Below are 15,851 nucleotides of genomic sequence, written 5' to 3'. Positions count from 1 at the left end.
GAATTCATCTGACTCCGTTTTCTCACTTCTCTGGATGAGGGAGCGTGGAGTAAGGATTCCTTTTTGTCTCCCGGCTTTCTTCTCCGTAAAGCCAATGGACTTAATCACAGCAGCAGGGCCCCCTTCCCCTGCAGAGCATCAATGACTCGTTACCCACGATAACACGGCAGGACCCTGGCTGACTGAGGAGATGCCTGAATTAAAATCCTGCTTCCATGGAAACCGGCTCAGCGGCTCACGGCGCTGCGTCACCTCTGAACCCTTGTGTTTCTCTCAAGGCTGTGACAAGTGCTGTGAAGTGGAGCTGGAGATGGAGGGCATGGCAGGAGAAAGGAGAGAGGAACAATAACGCTGCAATCTTTTACAAAGGAGATTCAAGTCCATTTTATGAGCTTGCCACATATTCTAATCTGGAGTATGAAAAGAGGCCACTGTTACCTCTGTAGAGGCCCTTTAGTTGTTGATGAAAGAGAGCGTCATGGAGTTATTCAAAGCAGAGGATGCACGCTGAGCTGATGGAAAGTCCTCCATCCTCATTTTTACTTTTATTACTCTATCTTTGGTCAGCACTCGCCAAGTATGAGCCCACATAACGTACAAACAGTGAAGAGAGCCTTCCCTGCTCAATCATTCCTTCTCCCCTCTGCCTAGAATAGCCTCCACAGTTCCATGTTCCATCTGCTCTTGATTACGTATACATACATCCAATATTCATGGCTATGAAAACGTGTTACAATGACTTCTAGGAAGGCCTGGTAATTGTCTAATGTATTCAGGCAGTACAAGACTTTTAGATGACTGAATCCTTTTGCTATTTCAGAAAACCTCACTCAGAGCGTTTCAGTCGCCCCAAGGCCAAAGTTCCACTGGTAATGGCCACGAGGAGAGCCAAAATAAATGCCTGCTGCTTGTTTTCTTTGTGTGTGCGTGTGTGTGTGTGTGTGTGTGTGTGTTCCTCCTCTCAGGGACTGTGTAGTTCTGAAAAATCAATGCACCAACATAACTTGTAGAAAGAATAAGGGCTAGGAAAAGCTCAGATGTCTGATGGGAACCGTTTCATGTGATCCGTTATGAAAACTTGCTGCATCATCACACAAAGCAAATCCTGATTATTCAGCATCACGTGCAGTTTTTTTCCGGGCGACTGCCCTCGCAGAAAGCCAACAAAGACTCCAAACCACTCAAACAGACTCGCAGGATGTCATTACTGTGGTAAACCGTCACGACAACCTATAATGTAAATCATCTGAAGAGTGGAAAGACAAAGACGGAACACAAACAGCACAGTGCCACTTTGTAATCCGAGATTGGAGCTAATTGTGATTGACTGAGCTCTGATTCTGCACAACGTGGGATTTTTGTTCTGAAATCGTATCAGTGAGCTGCTCTGGTAACTCGGCATCTTAAACAGCTGCGAAAAATGATGCTTTGAAAAGTGAAGTTAAAAGACAAACAACCTAGATATATTACAAACCTTTATTCTGATGTCGGCTGGGAAGTTGTTCTAATGTAAAATGTTGTTTTTTGTGAAATCGACAGTGTCAATAGAAGTAGATAATAACTCCGTGCACTCGTCTTAAGTCTGGGGATCTGTCAAAACCTAAATCACAAGATTTAAACACCTATATTCCATTAAAAGGAAGAGCAAAAGTCTGATTTCCTTTTCCACTTCATCGGCAGTGAATTCAATTTCTGCCAGTAGGTTAGAAACAGTCATAACCTGTGTCTCAATTCAGGGGCTGTATCCTTCGGAGGCTGCTTTTGAAGACTGATTAAGTCACAGCGGCGCGACTATCCCAGTCCCATTCCAAGATGACAAGATGACCGACGCTTAAGTGTCAGGTTTCAACTCAACCGAACAGCTAACGGTGCACTGGGGAAAAAACGAAGGGGCATTAAAACGTTCTCATTTTGCTGAACCGCAGCATCGGAAGCTAGGTGACAGCAGGATGGGCGGGAGAGGCCGGTGACGCCAATCATGGAAATCCTCTGTTGACCAAACTGCCTCATTGTGTCCCTCCCTTCCTTGGTACACAGCTATAGTGTTAGTGTAAGTGTTAGAATAAACAATCATTTGAGTTGTTGGCAGCCTGTTGTCATGTGTGTGGAAGTGTGGATGTGTGACAGTTTACAGTCACAACAGAACAAGTGCTGTGTCCTGCTCGTCCTCTCCATAACAGAACAGCCTTGGAACCCAGTCACAGAGCACAACGTCCAACACGTACAGTCTCCATGCTTTGACAAAAGTACAGTAAGAGTTATGGGTTTTATGGCTCAGCCGCTTCCTGCCATCTCGCCAGCCTCCTCCTCGCTATAGGCAAAAGCCTGTAAAGGAGCGAGCTGACATCCCCCTGGAGGCCTGACAACAACCCACTGGATCCAACCCCAACAAACCTCAACAGCTCTTCTCCTCCTGCCTTCAGCCGCTCTCATCCTCACTCTCTTTTTTTTTCCGATTTTTTTTGTCGCAGAGCGGGTGAAATATGACAGATCTTTCATTCACAATGGCTGCTACACATTTCTCCCCTGTTTCACATGTAACCACAGAGCCCACCTCCTTTCCCGAAGCTTTTTCTCTGGCGGGTCCTTGTGAGAAAAGGACCTGACAGACACAGATGAGAAAAAAAAAAAAACAAGCATAAAGTTTTGTCCCTTTTTCCCACCGAGGCAGTTGCGTTTGAATTCAGGGGAAAATAGAGGGAGAAAAAAAATACTTGTGGAAAGAAAGGGTGTCCTTCTTCGTGGCCATGAGGTAAGTGTGAGTAATTAAAGGGGCTGAGAGTTTGCTTCAGTACATGAAGAATGGTCAACTCAAACGTACGAGGAAAAGTATAGCACAGAAAATGACATGTGCAGGGGAGAATAAAAAAAAGAAGAAGTGTTTTTTACCCCGAGAGAAAACTCCACTTGATGTGTTGAAGCTCAACCAAATATGTTGGGCCTCTCACTTTTGAATAGATGGCTACTTTGGTGAGGGAAACAGACTCCTGTGCTTGTAAATGTGAAGAATCTGTAGGCGAGGGACAAGACTCTGGGGCCAGAAACTTTTCGGTTTCGGTTTCTAGTTTGATTTATCAGGTTTGAGCAGGCTTTGGTCGCCTGCAGGTAAACAATTCGGGCGGAGAGCAAAAGACGCGGAACACATTGACCGAAACTCATCGGCTATCGGCTTTTACATTTATCTAAATTCATATGCAGATAGCTAGAGATTGGCCAAAATATCGCCTGGACCTAAAACACAGACATACAGTATTGCGGTTTGTGTTTTGTGTGGAGAGAATTTGTGTGAATAAATAACATTCAGGGCAAATGGCCGATGGAGTCTTGATCCGAAATATCTGCTGTCGACACCGGATTCACCAAAATATCCACCACTACCACGGAAGCTAATTTGTCATCGGATGAAAGCCAACGGGCTCCGAGATTGGTTGATGGGTAACTATGCAAACAGATTTGCTTATCTTTACCCAGACTGGAAACACCATTCATTGTAAGTCTTTTCAAAGTCCTCATCTGGGTTGCCACAGCAACTCCATATCTCAGTAAGCCAAGATGTGCCGTGATTGGAGTCCAGCTGAGTCTTTAATCGTTGCACTGGACCAATCCCGGGATTGACACACGGACCACAGACCTCGGACAGCTGTACAACACTGTACGGCTGTTAGTGCAACACTGTCTCTCTGAATCCTGGGTTGTGTGAGGAGAGTCTGCCGAGTGCCGATCCCAAAACTTTCGTCCATTTAGCCTGTCAGCACTTTCAGCGGGGATAAATGCTGTGCAGTTCCACTCACTTAACTCAGCTTTTCCAGGTCAATCACAAGCCTGTGCAGAGTTCAGTCCCTACACCACCAGCTAGAAAAAAAACACCAACGCCCCCCCTTCCTCACCATCAAACCACCCCTTTCATCCTCTATTTATGTTCCTGCAATCTCGACTGAGCATTTTCAAATACAGCTGTAACAGTGTTCTACTGTAGGGCAGGGGGGAAGTGGAGCATGCAGGAGATTCTGGCTGAGCTTAGGTAACACAGGGACACAACTTCTCTTCTCTTTTTTTTTTTGCTCTAAAGATAATTACATTTTTTTTTTCTTCCTCGGACCAAATTGCACTGACTGGCCGGCGATGTTCAGGAAATACCCAAACTGTTAAAACATCTCAGGCAGTGGTGGTAAACATGCCCGTCCCTGTGCACAGATGTGTCATGTTCATTCAGAGTTATGTCATTACAACCTCTAAAACGGGCGGAGTTCACGATGGAGGCCAAGTATGCAATCAACAGTGTTCACTTTTTAATTTGGCACGAAGGAACAAACCCAACGACTGGCAACACCTTAAAAAACATATATATAAATACACGTGCTAAAAATACCAATATGTGGGAATAGGTCATTGTAGTTCCCCGTTCTATACTTAAAGAACTAGAATCAGGCGTGGTGGTGACATGTCGGTGAAAAACAACCCTGAGAAGTCAGTCAGACAGTTTATTGGATTTAAGATCAGGGCTTTTTAGTTTTGGGCTCATGTATAATCACAAATAGCTGCATTTCCATGGAAAACGTGGAAAAAGTAGATTAAGAACTTATCCCTTCACATAAATAATAACATTTTCCACTCATCTACACTGTTGTGGGTCAGAAGAAAGACTTTTTGGACCTTACCTCAGCAGCTGGGATGCCTTCAGGCGGCCGACATTGCAGCAACACTTCCTGTTCGAGTGACACTTCCTTCCCAAGAGGCTCCTGGTCGAATGTCTTCCTCAAGTCTACAATGAATATAGACAAAGCACACCATGCATCAGTATTCAATTTGTGCAACAGTAATCAATTATCATCCATATTTGTGCCAGCGGTTGGTAGATGTGAGGGCTGAGAGTTCTATTTGAGATGATATGCTGAGTAAATCAATACTTGTACTCGTAGACTAAGAATAAATCATTAAAAGGGAGCAGCAGGGCAACTCAACAATAGTACCTCCCCTTTTACTGCAGCAATACACAACAGTGTGTATTAACATTGAAGAAACAGTGACAGAGATGTATTCCTTCTTTCTGTGCCCCTAACCTTCAGCGCTCACTCAAAGATAAATTCTCTGAAAGTAGATGGAAGGATGATAGGGAGTGGTGGTGGGGGGGGGGGGGATCACTTGCCCTTCAATGAAAAACCAATATTTTTGTGGTGTGAGAGCCCTGATGGAGTAGTGCGGGGCAGGGATAGAGGAGCTGACAGGGCAGGATTACTGGAGGTGTCATGCTACACTGGAACCCAAAGCCCATTAGACATATTTCATCACCTGCTGCACTGACGGAGACAGGCGAGGAGAGGAGAGGAACTTTTGCGGAGCCACTGGAGCCTCACATCTACGATCATACCTCCACACTCCACTGATAACGTCTCCACAGTCTTTGAAATATTCCTCACATTCATACTCTCTAGTTCTTCTAGTGATTTAAATTAGCCAAAAACAGTGACCGGTCAATACAGGCTCCCAAATCAAGGTCTCAGGTTTCCCTTCCAACATGTACACATCTAATATTCTGACATCAGAATGTGTGTTGTCTACCGAGTCACATTTTGTAATTGAGACAATCCTTGGTTAGTCCCACAATGGGGACAGTAGCTGTGTTGCAAAGAGGACAGTCAAAAAATAGACATCGGTGACGGTAATACATAAACATGCAGTATAAACAGAAAGATATATACACATTTTTATAGAACAGAAATAATATATACAGTGTAAACAGTGTGCAGAAAACAAACAACTTTGAACTCCTCCATTCAGTCTGACATGAGGTTTATTGGTCTATTTAATATATTGATCTTAAGCGCACTGTTATTTTTGCATTTAAACACCAACAATGTGGAGGTCTTGAAACTTGGATCGGGCAACGGGCGGCTAAAGTTGAAAATGACCGACCCAAACTTGCACAAGTAACCAGGCATGTCAAAATTCACCTCAGAATTATTTGTTATATCATGCCATTTATTTGTTCTCTGCAAAAGTCTCTGAACTGCTAAAGGAAATCAAAGAGTCTGATATGAAGTGAAGCCATTAAATAAATCCAGTCCTGATTGCAAACGCCTGAAAGGAGGAAGCAAACTGAGCTGAAAATTATACCTGTTCTATAATTACAAGCCGGACGGAAATATACATGTTAAAGGGCTGTGTGATATTTCAACCGCTCGGCTCCGGGAAAAGAACGGTGCGAACAGTGGGAGAGGTGTTGAGAGCCTGTCTCTACTTTACTTCCAAAGTTTCTGATGAAAGAAACACAGAGACTTCCGATTTATCTTTCTGCCTCCACCTTAGTGTGTCCATGGAAACAAACCCAGACATGACCCCCAGGTGGCCGCGACTCAATCAGTGGACAGGATATGGTAAACATGTCTCCATAGAACACTGTTAATGTGGAAATGGATTGCTATTGACATCGTGTGCTGAGATAAAAAAGTAAAGATGTATGGTACCGGTTTTGAGTTCAAGGTTTTACACGAGAGCTCGACTGAAAGCACCGGCACGTGCACGGGGACACGGATTGCACGGTAACATTTCTACATCAGAAGACGAAGCACGCCGAACATAATACGTCTTAATGCTCTTGGGAGCAGCGGTTGTGGAAGTGTAATAGGACTCTGCCCCCAGACTGTATCTATCCTAGTAAATAAATGCTCTGCAGCGTCCCCGGGAGATTTTAAGTATGTGTATGAATATATATACAGTGTAAGTACGAGTATCAAGGGCAGAGGATACTGTAATTCTTACAAATCTATTTTCTCATCGACGTTATCACCTGCGATAAAGAGAGACAACCCCAGAATTTACAGATTTCATCACTTTGCTTCCTTATTTTTTTTTATTTCAAGAGAAGACATAATATTTAAATAGAGATATTTCATAGTTCGGCTAACTGTTCCAAATCTCCTCCAGGAGAAACTAGATCATGTTCCCATTACAGAGTACACCATCAGACTACACCCAGACGCCCTGAAGATATCCATCAGGATTTTAAGGTTCTTCTTTTTTTTGAAAAATGAACCTTAAAATAACAAATTAAATGAGAGTTTGTCTCGGCGCTATACCTGAGAGTGTGTGTCTGTGTGTCTTCAGGGGGATATGCCATAACTCCCCAATTTTTTATGTATTATAAAAGCTGAGAGGGGGACTGTTGAATTGAAAGTAGTTTCCATAAATGTCTGGTATGAAATTAAAAGGCAGAATGACTGGAGGGACATATTCTGGGACATGGCTTTGTGGATTGTGATTCAAGGACAAAACGATTGTTTTGGGAGGAAAGGAAAAGGTAAGAACTTGGTCAGGAAAGAAAAGTAAAAGGACAGGAAATGGAAATTGTAAGTATATTCCAAGAATGAATATGGGCAGGTTCTTCTTTTGCCCCCAAACATGTTTAACAATGGGGAAAAGAGAAAACTCTGACTTAAGCTTGACTTAAACTTCCTTAAGCCAAGAAACACAAAATGTTACATCCACTTGTAAAACCATGAACAGGAAAATAATACCATAACCTCAGCCTGTTACCTTAAAATCACTGAATAGCCTGAATTACACAGATAATATTAACGTCACAGGCCATTTTTTTTTAGCTCACTGTAAATATTGATGCCGTTATTACTCAACCCTCTTGTAGATCAACTCGTGACGCTCACACTCAACACTTGCTGATTGCATTGTTTCGTTTCTGTACTCACGTCAGGATTTTCGCAAACATGCAAGTGATTATTTTGCTCAGCTTATTTTTTTTATTGGAAGTGGTTCTTTTTTTTAAATCATGCGTGTCTGTCCTCTCCTCACTTCTCGTAAAGCTAAGCGGTTCTGTGGGACACTGCAGGGCGTGGGACCAGCTGAGGTGACATTCCTGCGGGAGCCACACCATTCCCTCCTCGGCACACAAATGCTTCCAGCCGCGCACACACACACACACACACACCCCCCCCAGAAAGAGACACACACATGACAACCATTATCTTAAGAGGACATGTTTGGCTACTTGCTGGCAACAGTTACTAGCACTGGTGAAAAGCTAGATTAGGAGTGAAGAGTTGCCAAATTTGGGTTTAAATATTTTCGAAAGTGAGAAATCTTTAATTCAGGTTTTTGCTTATTACCCTGTGTGTGTGTGTGTGTGTGTGTGTGTGTGTGTGTGTGTGTGTGTGTGTGTGTGTGTGTGTGTGTGTGTGTGTGTGTGTGTGTGTGTGTGTGTGTGTGTGTGTGTGTGTGTGTGTGTGTGTGAGAACTATTAAAAAGGTCCAAAACAAACCGGATAATGAATTTCAAGCTTTTTAAGTAAACATTACCTTGCAGCAATCTTTTGAAATGCCTTTCCGCTGATTTGATTCATTTATTTAATTTCCTTCTGTGCACAGACTTTTATTGTTCCTCTTTGGCAAGCAATCACTGCTGCCCCCCCCGATAAATGGGGGCCAATTAAAGCCGTTTTGTGGAGGTCACATGAAGGAAAGAACATCGTAAGGAATTTTTACGCATTCTCTCTTTTTCCTCCATGGAGCCCACGGAGCCCCTGACGGCACCTTCAGCCCGTCCACAGGCCAACTCCTCAACACAACAACCTCTTAACTCGCCAGCGCTGGCTCTGACTCACCGCCTGATTAAGCTGAAACTATATGTTTTGATTACGGGAGAGGAGAGGAAAACAAGCCCAGTTTCCATTAGCCTAACGGGATGGAGTCTGGCTCTGACAAGATGCTTGGGGAGAGAGAAGCCAGTCGAGGAGCTAATCCATTCAGCGGAGGCTAATGGGAGGGGAAGAGGGGTCCATTGTGATTTGAGGAATAGGTTAGTGCTGGCAGGCTGCTCATCATGGATGATTATAGGAGGTGGAGCAGCGGGAGTGGGCTCGGTGGGAGACTGAGAGGCATGATTCTGATTCACCGGCCTATAGTGCAACAGCAGCAGTCGTGAGAGGAGCTAATAAATGACGTACGCTGAATTTAGAGGGAAACTGATCGGAGAACACGGGGGATTCAGGACGAGAGGGAGTTAAGAGAGATGTCAATATTTAAGAAAATGCCAAAGAAGAGAATTGGGTGAGAGAAAAAACTCAATAGGGACATGATTGTTAATGCTGAGCGCCTCTAAATAGAGTCGATTAGGTGGAAACAACGGATATTGACTCCACACTGTGCGACTCTGCTGTACAGTGGATCTTAACAGTAGCCAGTCAAAATGAATAATAATATATCTATCCATTTTAACACACACACACACACACACACACACACACACACACAAGTGGAGGTTTTTTCTCCCGGTTTGCCACGAGTCAAAACACGACAGCTAAACCGGGCAGGAAGTGTCAGTCGCAATGTTTTTAAATGACTTCGACAGGAGCTGGAAGTGTGATGATCTTAATGATACTATAAAAGAACTCCCTTCAGGTGGGAAGTTCGATACCAACGTGTGAACCGTTATGCAACCACTGGGTTGTGTTGCAGAAGCGGCGCCTTGATGTCGAGTTACAATCCTGCAACTCTGCTTCGTCCTCTGGGGGGTCGGTACTACAGCGTTTTTGATTGGCACATCCTTCAGGGAACGGTTAAAAACGAGCGCAAACTTTAGAAGCATGGCGGCACTTCTCATTACTTGGAAGCGATTGTGTTGCGTTGTTTCAGTAGGAGGACAAACGCACAGGCAGAGAACAAACGAGGACCACCTACAAGAAGAGGAGGGAACGCCGGCTTTGACATATGCCGTATCCTCTCTGCTGCGTATACACTGCCTCAGCTCTCCCCTGCCTCCACACTGCTTCTCAAGGTTTATACTGTACACAAGGAGACCGATTCAGATTGTAAAGGCTTTTCTCCAACTCAAGTTCAAAGGGACATTTGTGTCCCATGTGAGTTTAAGAAACTGCTTCCATCTCCAGAATCTATAAATCTGTCATGATACACCAGTCGCTCTTTGAGACACATTTTCTTGGCAGCGGAGAGATTTTCTTTTGGGGGGGAAACACAAAGATGGGAGAAGATAAAGGCTGAATAATGGGTTGAAGGGACGGGGAGAAACACTCACAGGCGATGCGGACGTGGGCTTTGCGACTCTTGGTGGTCCCCGCGGAGCTCCAGGCCACACACTGACACCAGAAGTCCTCCGGCCCAAACAGCTCCTCCACCTGCTGCCGAGTGATCTCTATGCTGGCCTCCCTCACCACCAGGCCTGCGGTGGAACAGACAGAAAGGATGCAAGGGGAGAGAGAGAGAGAGAGAGAGAGAGAGAGAGAGAGAGAGAGAGAGAAGGATGGCAATAAAATATATATAGAGAAGATGATGAAAATAAGGAGATTTAATGAGGAGAAATGAAGGGGGAAGAGGAGAAAGTGAAGGAGAATGACGAAAAAAAACATATTAGTACACAAAAAAGGGAATACATTATATCATATACATATTAAAGTGTGATGCGAAATCCAATCAAACAAATCAGTACAATTTACATCAATCACATCTCATGCTTTTGACACTGATGTGTGAGTTTCTGTCGGCCTGGCCCCGATTCTGCAGCGAGCGTTGAGCAGTTTGGGTCCGGGGCCCCTGTGGGGGGGGGGGGGGGGGGGGGGGGGGATTCTCTGCATCTCATGGCTAATACAATCCTGTTTGCTAACTCCTCTGATTACTGCTCATCTGGGTGCCAGGACTCAAACAAACAAATCATCCCCAAAACAAATGCCTCTACCCACAGCTTCCCCTCCAGAGCAGATTATACGGCTGCTACACTGTGTGTGTGTGTGTGTGTGTGTGTGTGTGTGTGTGCCTCTCCGTGTGTCTGTGTGTGTGCGTGTGTGAGAGCGGATGAATTGAGCGATTGAATATGTATAATGCGGTGCGAGAGCATTCACTGATGATATACAAAATGTTTCCCATGCAGTATCGTGCCTTGTTTCAGTTTCTCAAATCCATCATCTCATTTGACTGGATGGGATATTTGCAGAAACAATGGTGGCATCATGGAGTCCTTATGAAAACAGAAATGTGCTAGAGTAAGACATTATGAGACACTCTTGAGTGTTTGAACCATGGACTGTATGAGAAGATAGATGACCGACTCTACTTCTTCCCACTATCCAGAAATGTTTCTTAAATATCCTGGAAACCAACGTTGGTATCTTTCAAAATTTTGAAACAAGAGTCATCCATCCATGGACAGAGCCATGGTATCTGGGTCCTGCCAATTGCACATTTTTACAACATCAAATAACTAATCAAACCAAATGTAATGGAAAAAACAGCACGTTAACATACATCAATGTGATAAGAATACATATACGTATCCTGTACTTTTACTCTATTTTGCTCAATTCAATAAAATTATATTTGTATGTCGCCAAATCATAATATCCGTTTTCTCAAGGCACTTTACATAGAAGGTTCCAAACCCAACAGTTCCCACAGTGAGCAGCACTTTGTCGACTGTGGAGAGAAGAAACCTCAAGCAGAACCAGACTGAACAATGTTATTGTCGTCCATCTTTATATACTGTCACGTTTGAACCTCAAATGAGCCGGATGGACGACAGAAGTGGATAACTCCTTTACGTCCACAGTTCCAGGTGGACGCTGCTCGCCTCCAGAAGAACCGGAATTTCGGTGCAAATTGATTGATGGTGGAAACATTTTACACACTGACTCAGTGGCGTTGCAACAGCTCGCCCGGTTCTTCTGAAGAACGGGCTGTGAATAGCGTCCACCACCTCATTCCCAAAGTGCCGCTCTATTAGGCTCAGATATACTGGACCTGTGCAGCACACTGGAAAAAAAAAGCTGGAGTGATTTTTCTGGAGCTGTCACACTCATGTACGTGGACGGCAACGGCTTGAAAGTGGACTATTCAGACGATGCCTATTTGCTATTAAAGGAGCTTTTCTGTTGCCTGTGAAACATCCGCCACCTTATTACACCACCATCACCCAGCCCAAACCATTAAAACCATGTTGTTTGTGTACCAAAGTCAGACCCTGTCATCAGCTTCCAAACCACTTATTCATCAGACCTGACAACTTTTTTTGTTTGTTTTTTCAACCGCTTATTAAATGTGCTGGTTATTTGTGTTGGTAGCTGACAGCATGACAGAAACTGGGACACAGTGGGTAATGTGGGTAGTAATAGCCTGCATGTAATTTTGACCAAATTTTGAAATTGTTTCCTCATATGACTGCTCCCATCTAAATGTATCACCAAGCTTTTACCCCAATGGCAAGATGACTCACTACTGACAGCTAGAGGGAAACATATCACTGACTGTTATTAAACATGATGACGTGGTTGGTTTTTCTTACCTCACGACCGGCGACATATTAATAGTGATTAGTTCTGAGGAATATCAACACATATCAATATAAATAATAATATAGGAACGGTCCAGAGTATTTGACCCACTTCCTATTGCCAAACCAAAGTTACTAAACACAGGGATGTCAATCAATCAATACATTTATTAAATTTGATTTGTATAGCCTATATTCATCAATCACAATTTGTCTCAAAGGGCTCAACAAGGTGTGACATCATCCGTCCCCGTTCCCAGGACAGACATAAGTTGCAATAGATGCCGTTTACATCTTATTATTACTACACAAATATATTCTATGGATTTTAATACCTGAAGATTTACAAAAATGTTTTATACACAGGATGCATTCTCTAGTACCCGCAGCCCCCTGTTAATGCAGGAATAATAGTGAGGCCGGTGTCTCTTGCTGAGACACAAATTAAAAATGCTGCACCGAGTGCATGCTAATTGCAACAGGGGACAGTGGTGGAATAAATTATGTGACTTCACTGTGAAAAGGCCAAAGCTGTAAGTTCCTGATGAAGCTTTTCCACAGGTACACATATATTCTACCCTGTGAGCTACCTTTAGCTTCTCTCACCCTACAGGGGTTGATAATCAACCATAAAACCAACATTTATATGGTCTTTTTTAAGCATCTTTCTTATTCCTGCAGTTTAAAGTATATAAATAATGCAAGAGAGGAAAGAGGAAGCTTTAAATAACAAACCCTCGGGGTTACATGGTGAAAGGCTGTAGGTTGATAACATTAAAACACACCAAACCAGTTTCCGTTGCCAATGACTATCAGCATTTATAAATAGGAATCTCTTATTTTACCCTGCCCTTATTAACTTAGCTTACCTGAGAGAGCCCGTGTGCTGTTGATGTGATGTCATTATCTGCCCCAGTGACTAGAAATGGCGTCACAGGTCACTGACTCATCCTCCTCCCTGCACTCCCACACTCGGTTACCTTATCTTTGATACAGATCTAATTCATTACAGAGTGATTCACCATCTACTCAGCTAGAGACAAAACACGCCGGTCTCCAATGAGGTACGACTAACAAACAACTGCTGCTGTCACGCTCCTTTGATCTATTAAAGATTTCATTTTTCCACGAATGCGATGTCGTTTTCGTTTCTTCTCCGTCACACAAATCACACGAATGAATCATGTAAGAAAAAAAATCAATAAAAACTATTTCTGTCCGCACCAGGATGAAAATATCTTAGTAATCAATATTTATATTTGTCTCATCCTTCTTATGTTGATAATCATCTGCTTTTCCTCTCGATAACCACCGTGTATAACGTGTTTTTACGACCTTCGGTGCAGCCTGAGGTTCACACTGTTCGTCTGAATAAAAAATGCAAAGAGAGCGGCTGGTTAAGAAAAATCAACATGGCCATGTTACTGCAGGTTCAGTGCATTCACACAGCCTCCGTGTCCTGGTGAACGCAGCAGGCACAGTGACATCCCGCATACCAGCTTAGCTCTCATGTAAAATTTACACCGTGTGCCGGCAGGCTGCGACGTCTGTGGTGAGAGCTTTTGTCTATGCAAGCATGTGTGTGTCTGCTGCATGCGCCAGTCGGACGCTGTGTGTGTGTGTGACTGTCTGTCCTGCACGTCTCTCCGTCCGTCTGTCTGTGTGTCTGAGAGCCTGGGTTTTGTTGGTCTGAGAATGGGAGGGCTGGATGGGATAGTGGGAGAACATCTAACACAAAGTAGTGGAGAGAGAAAAAAAATCAATAGTGGAAACAATAAGTAGATATGGATCCTCGGAGGCTGTAAAACACACGCCAGAATCAGTTTTTCTTCTCTGTCTGCGCTCCGGATCGTTTCTGAAGAGCTGCTCAGTGGTGAATTATCCTTCTGATGTTGTTATGATGTCAGATCGCCCAAAGTGACGAGGCCGCCCGGCTGTGCGTCGGCTTTAAGAGTCATTCATGATTTCGAAGCCGTTACTGAAGCTGGATTAAACTCTTCCTGACGTGTCGCACTTCAAACGCGTCCCTCCGCTCACTCTGGTGGAAGTGAACTGAACCGGCTGATCTCATCCTGTGACTTCATACGTTTACTCAGCCAGCAGCTCTTAGTGCCCTCTGTGTAGCTTAACAATGATAACAGCACAACACAACACCCCTCCACTCACTTTGCAATGGAGAGGAGCGGAGTGAGCGTCAGGGCCCGGGCGACGAGGGGCTAATTCACACCCGCCGATGTGGCCATTAGCCGCAGGAATGATTCTACAATATGTCCCCATTAATAGGCGGCTGAAGTAGGCCGCCTCGTTGGAGATGATTCATTATTCATGGGGTCATTAAAGGGAGCCAGGCTCGCTCCTCAGTGTTTGCGCTGGCTAACGTTATTGATCGGACGGGTCAGGCGCAGGAGGAAGGCATTGGTCATCGAAGGAGAGCCGGAGGAAGAAGAGGAGGGAGTAAGTGCTGCGATTATCAGGCCAGATGGAGAGCACTCCTGCTTGATCTCCTAACTCGTATCTGCAGAGAGAGTGACAAGCTGTCTCCAGTGTATATAACACTAGCTGGGCCTGCTGGTAATTAATTTGCTGCTCGTTTGCTCAGATCAATGCTCCCTTTCGCTCACAGGAGACTTCAACCTGCCCTCGACACCGGGAGGTAAACGTCGGTAGAGTTCAGGTGACGGCCGGATGAGGAAACGCTGCCATCGCACTTTGCTCCCTCCTTCCTAACGCTTTCTCATCTAAGAAACATTAACTGAATCTACGGCTTCCCCCATTATTTCATGCAAAACAGGTCTCAGTTTGCATCAGAGGATCATCAGTGGTAAAATCCACGTCGCCCCTCCGGCTGCTCTTGAACATCAACACAAAAACCTAAACACAGCGACAACCCAACTGTCACCTGTGGTAAATAGAGCCATTTGTCCGTTTGTCATGTTTTTCTGATTCATAACAAAAACTTACAACGAGGCTAGATTTTCTGTTTTGTATCATAAAAAATTATAAAAACAAACTGGACACAAATAAAGGTCCATTTTTTATGGTTCACATCAGAAGCGAAAAACTACCAGAGACTGTGAGGATTTCATCGGCTTGAAAACCTATTAACCATGATAAGTTATCATATATCCGAAGCCTAATGTTGATGAACGACTGGAGATATTAGACTGGATTTATTTTTTTTAAGAAAAGATTCTAATCAAATAACCAGAAGGACACAAAGAGCCATTTTGTATTTCATTCATTTGTTGGGGGAAAAGCTCATATTTTCTCTGATGTTAATTGTGTTAACTGGCTACGTCTCAAAGAATAATCACATACAAGCAAATGGGCCTATTATTGTTTTAATGTAATTACCTGCTCCTTAGGAAATGATGCTGCTCGATTACACCACTTGAGACGGTAGTCACTCAACAATATTTACTGTTGTGTCGAGTGCTCGTGTGTCGGACATGCACCACGTGTCCCGGTGCGTGTCACATCCTACGTGTGGTGTGGTGTGGTGTGTGAAAAGCAAGTGCCAGTGAAGGGGAGAAGTCCATCAGGGAGTCAAAACCAATCTTGCT

General features: G+C 44.0%; 1 protein-coding gene across 1 annotated transcript in view; it reads right to left on the bottom strand.

Annotated features, from left to right (window-relative positions):
• The window catches only part of unc5cb (unc-5 netrin receptor Cb), a 117,113-nt gene that overhangs the window by 32,053 nt on the left and 69,209 nt on the right, over positions 1-15,851 (bottom strand). The window contains exons 3-4 of the mRNA XM_053411670.1: positions 10,045-10,188; positions 4,659-4,762 (exon numbers count right to left, since the gene is read on the bottom strand). Of these exons, the coding sequence (XP_053267645.1) occupies positions 4,659-4,762; positions 10,045-10,188 (248 nt within the window). The remainder of the gene's footprint in view (positions 1-4,658; positions 4,763-10,044; positions 10,189-15,851) is intronic.

Source organism: Pleuronectes platessa, chromosome 19 (assembly GCF_947347685.1).
Source record: "Pleuronectes platessa chromosome 19, fPlePla1.1, whole genome shotgun sequence".
Lineage (NCBI taxonomy): Eukaryota > Metazoa > Chordata > Actinopteri > Pleuronectiformes > Pleuronectidae > Pleuronectes > Pleuronectes platessa.
This window is presented reverse-complemented; position numbering and strand designations above follow the sequence as displayed.